General features: G+C 33.9%; 1 protein-coding gene across 1 annotated transcript; it reads left to right on the top strand.

The window, feature by feature from the left end:
- The first annotated feature begins 340 nt into the window (after window positions 1–340).
- On the top strand, window positions 341–1,874 carry LOC107808333 (putative carboxylesterase 2). Its single transcript, XM_016632841.2, has 2 exons — window positions 341–926; window positions 1,283–1,874. The coding sequence occupies exons 1-2, from the start codon at window positions 431–433 to the stop codon at window positions 1,744–1,746; spliced, it is 960 nt and encodes a 319-aa protein (XP_016488327.1). The 5' UTR covers window positions 341–430; the 3' UTR covers window positions 1,747–1,874.
- The last annotated feature ends 4,244 nt before the right edge of the window (window positions 1,875–6,118 follow it).

The raw sequence follows: 6,118 nt of genomic DNA on the forward strand, positions 1-6,118 counted from the left end.
TGGAAACAAGATTTTTATTAAAAGAATTCGAAAAATAAAAAAAAATAGCTAAGAAGATTCAACGCCTAATATTTATACACGAATAAAAATTTAACTTTATTTATACCACATAATTTTCAGCGAAGGAAATCGGACTAAACCGTCTTTCGTCCCCTAGCTCTGCCCTGATAGTAAGTACCTGATGGTCAAATAATCGAGGTTCGTAAATTATCTTGAACCACCATTTAAAAAAGTTAAATAAATAAACTAAGTAAATGTTTTAAAGTATTAAAGAAAGCAGAGCTGCCCCCACCTAATGGGTCATGAGTCATGACCACAATATAAGACCCCATAAAATGGTGTCTTTAGCTTTTGTATACCATCAATCTATCTTCTTTCCCATTGTTTACCAAAATCACTTCTCTTTTATCTTTTCCTATCAAAACAAAAAATGGACACAGCCAACAATCTTGAAATTGTCCATGATATTTTTCCTTATTTACAAGTGTACAAAAATGGAACTGTCAAAAGACTTGTAGGCACTGAATTTGCACCAGCAACGTATGATCCTCAAACTGGTGTTTATTCCAAAGATATCTTAGTTAATCCAAAAACTGGCGTTTCTGCCCGGATTTACAGACCAAATTCAGCAACAAAATCACAGAAACTTCCTTTAGTGGTTTACTTTCATGGTGGAGCATTTTGTATATCTTCTGTTGGTGATCCTAAGTATCATGATTCTCTCAATGTGTTTGTGTCCAAAGCTAATGTTGTTCTTGTCTCGGTCGATTATAGATTAGTTCCAGAACATCCTCTTCCAACAGCTTATGAAGATTCTTGGTCTGTTCTTAAATGGGTTGCTGCACATAACTCAAAACATGGGTCTGAAGTTTGGTTGAATGAGCTTGTTAACTTTGATAGTGTGTTCTTGGCTGGAGATAGTGCAGGTGCGTGTTAACTACAATAATTTGACGTTTAACTTTACTGTTCTAGTGTTTTAGACCACCTTGTCACTACACAAGAATCTTTTCTTATTTCAAGGAAATTCAGCTGTTTCTATATACCAAACAAAAATTTGTTTTACCCTTTCTTGTACAACTTTTCGACAAAGAGAGAGTCAATTGAACCCTTATTGTTATAGTGGGTAAATTCACTTATTTTCATGCGATTAAAAACATGAACTTTTGACTTTACTATTAGGTTAGGTACAATATTTGAATCAATAGAGAACCTTTTCTTCTGTATGAACTCATATTTTTTAGTAGATATAATTTAGTAACTATAGTGAAATTAACTCGTGCAGGTGCTAATATTTCACACTTCATGGCAATCCGAGCTGGGAAATCAGACGAAGCTTTAGGAATGAAGTTTTCTGGGATGCTCATGATTAGTCCATATTTCTGGGGAGAAAAACCTATTGGTATAGAGGTTAAAGATCCAAGAAAAGCAATGGTGGATAAATGGTGGGAATTTGTTTGTCCATCAGATAAAGGGAATGACGACCCTTTAATCAATCCTTTTGTTGATGAAGCACCAAAGTTTGAAGAAGTGGTTTGTGATAGGATTCTTATTTGTGTTGCAGAAATGGATATTCTGAGAGATAGAGGGATATTGTATTATGAATCTCTGTTGAAGAGTCAGTGGAAAGGAAAAGCAGAAATCATTGAAACTAAAGGGGAAGATCATGTTTTCCACATCTTTAATCCGACTAGTGAGAAAGCACTTGATTTGGTCAAATGTTGGGCTGTTTTTATTAATGAAAAGTAACCGCCCTGTGATGGTGATATGTTGCTTTAGACAAATTCTTGGGTTGCTAATAGTAGGATAAAATGTAGTTGTCAACTTTTCATGTCAAAACTTGTATAATTATAAATTCCACCTTTCATTCCAATGTAGACTTTTTTCCATTCCAATGTGGACTTTTTCTATTTGGCTTAAGTTTATATCATACTGTTTTAGATCACAACTTAAATTTCAGGACATTTCATTGATAAATTTGAGGCAAGTCGTGCTTTTTTTCTGCAAACACAAAGGCGCGCAACCTCAAGAGATTAGCATGTTGCCCAAGATATATAAAAGGCCTAACAGAAATGTATCTGGGATGCACAATATGCAGACATAACATGTAGTCAAGTATTGCAAACAACAATTATCTGTTGGAAATTCAGTTCCTCCGTGACGTGAAATCTTAAAGGAAATCCACAACTTTGCTACAGAAAGTTTACCATCTCATCCATTGTCTCCTCAGACCTACAATCCACTCCCAAATTTATACTACTGAAATAAAGTTTATGTTCTGATATCTAAGCTAAACAAACAGCTCTCACCAATTACTATTGCAACATATTTCAGTCATCAGATAAAAGAAACTGCCTCCCTAGAGGCGGATCCAGGATTTGATGGCTACAGGTGCCACTATTAACGACCACTAATGAAGAAGATTGAACTAGAGTGTACATTAAGTCGATTCGATCCGTTTTGGATTACTTCGGTTAGATTCGATCCATTTTGAAGTTATTCAATCCAATTGAAAATATATTTTATGCACAAACGAATATGTGATACACCCCTTCTATCTACATGTAGCTAATTAATATTATATTATGTATTTGATGCATCACTAAAAAAAATTGTAATTAATAAAATAACATTATATGGATAAAAAAAGAAAATAATTAGATTACATCCATCCAAATAAAATACGAACATCCAGAAAAAGACAAAGGAAGCAAATATACAATATAAATAAATAATAAAATTGGAATTGTATAAATAAAGTGTACATTTAACATGAAGAAAATAAGAGAAATTAACAAAAAGAAACATAAAGAAAAGAAAGGCTAAAAGGGAACAAGAAGAGCATCTGGAGAATCTAGATCCCAGGTGTTGTGTATGGAATTTCAGTACTTCAATCATGGCACCTTCAATCATTTTGTGACTTGAGATGCCACTTGTTCTTTATGTAGGCAGTTTTGTGGAAAATACTAGTATGTATATAAAATTTTATCCGAGCGACCGGGTGGCATGCCACCCCGAATTCCATATATAGATCCGCCCTTGTACCTCCCGCATAAGAAAAGTGACCAACATTGTCACAAAGTTAGAACAAGATGGCAGAAATCTGTTAGACTACATAATTTTACACCATATTTCAGTTCCTTCACTGCCAATTGGTAAAATTGGAATGAATCCCGTACTACTATTTTAGGTGTTGGGATATATACTATTAACCATGGATTTTAGTTTGGATATAGTATTTATTATGGAACAATTGTTTATTTAATTTTAATAAAGTTTTAAATAGATCATATTTTCGTTTGTGTCCTTTACTTATATAGTAGATGATTTAGTGTAAAGAGTTAGCTTATACAAGAAAGATTAAATCATCGGTTCTTATAAGTATAAAGATCATGTTCACAATCTAATGATGGAATTGGACAAACCATGAGGAATGATTGTAGTACAAGATTAAATATAATTTATCTTGATTATGGGAATGGTTTAATTCCGACTTCTTGTGCTAGTACATTTTGTATATATTGAACGGACCAAGTAGAGATAAGTATTTTATACTGACTTAATAAAATAACTTCTCTAGCCACTAAACGTACTTATACTCTTAATCTTGATATAATTATTATTAGTTGTGTATATTATTTATTATTTTGATTTATTAAAAGGCGAGATTCTTTTGCGGGTCAATATGCCTGGTAAATTAGACAATGATGATATACATTAGCGAAGTAATAGTTAGTTGAAGGAATCCATGTCTCGGTCTAGAGATTGATGATACATATTTATAAAAGCTTATAAGTTTTCATGTGTAAATCCTGCAGGTGGATTTTGTATCCGCCACATGAAATAAGTTAAGCGAAAGTCTAAAGGAAATAATTAATGAATTAAATTGTCAGTAATTTAATTTATTTGATTAGTATTTGAATCTTAACATGGGGAGTTAAATAAGGTTTAATGGAAGAATTTCGAAATTGAACTGAGGAGTGCAGTTACAAATTTTTAGTGGAATAATTCGTAATTTATTATGGTAGTATTATTCGGATATTTCGAATTAAGTCCATAATAGGAAGTCTCGTTAATTAGATACTGCGGTCCCTACTGTGCCCGAATAATTAGGAATTAAATGAAATTATATTTCTTGGTGGAAAAGGAAGACTCAACAAGTTTAGAAAAAAGTTTTAAATTAAACCCTAAAACCTGTGGTTATAAAAAGAGGTCTTATAGGAGGCCAAGGTTTTTACCACACGGTTTTACTAGGAGAAACTTGCCCACACGAGTTTCGCTAATTCCGGGTATTATTAGGGTCACACAGCAGAAGATTGTGGAACTGGAAGATGATCTTGTGGACGACTTTGCTCTTGCTTGAAGGTTCCAATCGCGATCGCGGTCACGCTTCAAGAGATAAGTATTGATTTTATGTTTGATTAAAATCTGTGATTATGTGTTGTCTATATTACATGCAAGTGATCCTGCCTATTTGTTTCCGCTGTTTATACCTGTTTTCCAACATTAGGATCGCACACGACCTAAGAGTATCTCTAAATATAGAACACCATAGTCATTCTATTAGACTTTAGTAGAGCTACATAAAAAGGCAACAGCAACTCTAGATGCTATTTTAACAAAACAAATTGTGTGCCTTATTTTTCAAGAGTACCGAGATCAAGTTCCTAATGTGTTTGTTTAATGCAAAGGAAGTTATATCTATGCTACAGATCCAAAATTTGAAACTTATCTACTATGAAGTGGAGATTATTTGTGCAAGACATTACGTAATCAATCCAGTATATCCAAAGCATAGTTCCAAAGGTGGTTGAGTCAACTCGTGTAATGCCTCATTCTCTCCAAATCTTATATGCTTTACCAACGATACCAAGCTGGTAGCTCTGTACTTTCCTAAAGCTTTTTACATTAGCAAGTGTCAGGATATCTTAAAACCTAATGAAAACACATCATGGTCGAGACTTGCAAATAAGAACGTGTAAGCATATAATGTTAAAGTCAATAATATTCACACAAAGCAAATTTCATATTCAGCAAAATGATAGGTCTAAATTGGCAGACAAACTAAGATTTTCATCTAACAAGCGGTAGGAGCAGAGGCTGAAACTGCTGGCTGAGTAGGCTGCTGATCCGGTGCGTAAGCGTCAGATAAACGGTGCGGATAATAGGCATGGTAAGTGTAATTATGGCCAATATTTTGGTTAATGAAGTCCATCTCACATAAGCATAAGCATCTTTGCAAAGTGTAGACTTTGTTGGCAATATTCTTTAGGACCCAAAAATATTGCATTATGTGGTGGATATCATTTGCACAAGTTGTATCTCTTCTTTTACATCTAAGAGGCCAAAACTTTTTTGCCTATAAAAAGGAAGGCAATTGGTTCATTTTAAACACACCAACAAGACTTGATGAGTCTTCATTTCTTGTTTCTTCCTTTCTTCCTTTATTAAGAGTGTTTTGTATGAGAGTTAAGTGTTGGGAAGCACTTGTGTGAACCCTTTCTTTGGAGTGATCTTGTGAGGTTATTCTCTTAGAATATTTGGGATTAATTAGAGTGTTTACTCTAATTTTGTACTCTCTTTTGTACTCTTATTGTTATAGTAAATTGCTCCTCTCTGCTTGTGGACGTAGGTCACTTTGACCGAACCACGTTAAATTTGTGTCTTCTTTATCTACTTTAATTGTCGTTGTTATCAACTTCCATTGTCTTTGTTATTGTCATTACATCGTTGTTTGGCTAAATTCTGCACTACCCGGATTTTCGATCCTAATAAATTGGTATCAGAGCCGGATCTAACCGGGTTTATTTCAGTAGCCAATATGACTTTAACAAAGACCTATGTTGAGAAATTTGACCGAAGTGCAAACTTCGCAATGTGGCAATTAAAGATGGAAGCTATCCTAATTCAGGATGACTTAGATTTGGCGTTGCAAGGAAAGGAGAAGAAGCCAAATAAAATAACGGATGAGGAGTTTACCGTCATAGACAAAAAGGCAAAAGCAGGTATCATTTTAAATCTCTTAAATGAGGTTTTACGTGAAGTTTCTGTAGAAACCACAGCCAAAGACATGTGGGAAAAATTGAAAATCTTATATATGAAGAAGACGGTGAAAAATAGA

This window comes from Nicotiana tabacum, chromosome 12 (genome assembly GCF_000715075.1).
Source record: "Nicotiana tabacum cultivar K326 chromosome 12, ASM71507v2, whole genome shotgun sequence".
Taxonomy (NCBI): Eukaryota; Viridiplantae; Streptophyta; class Magnoliopsida; order Solanales; family Solanaceae; genus Nicotiana; species Nicotiana tabacum.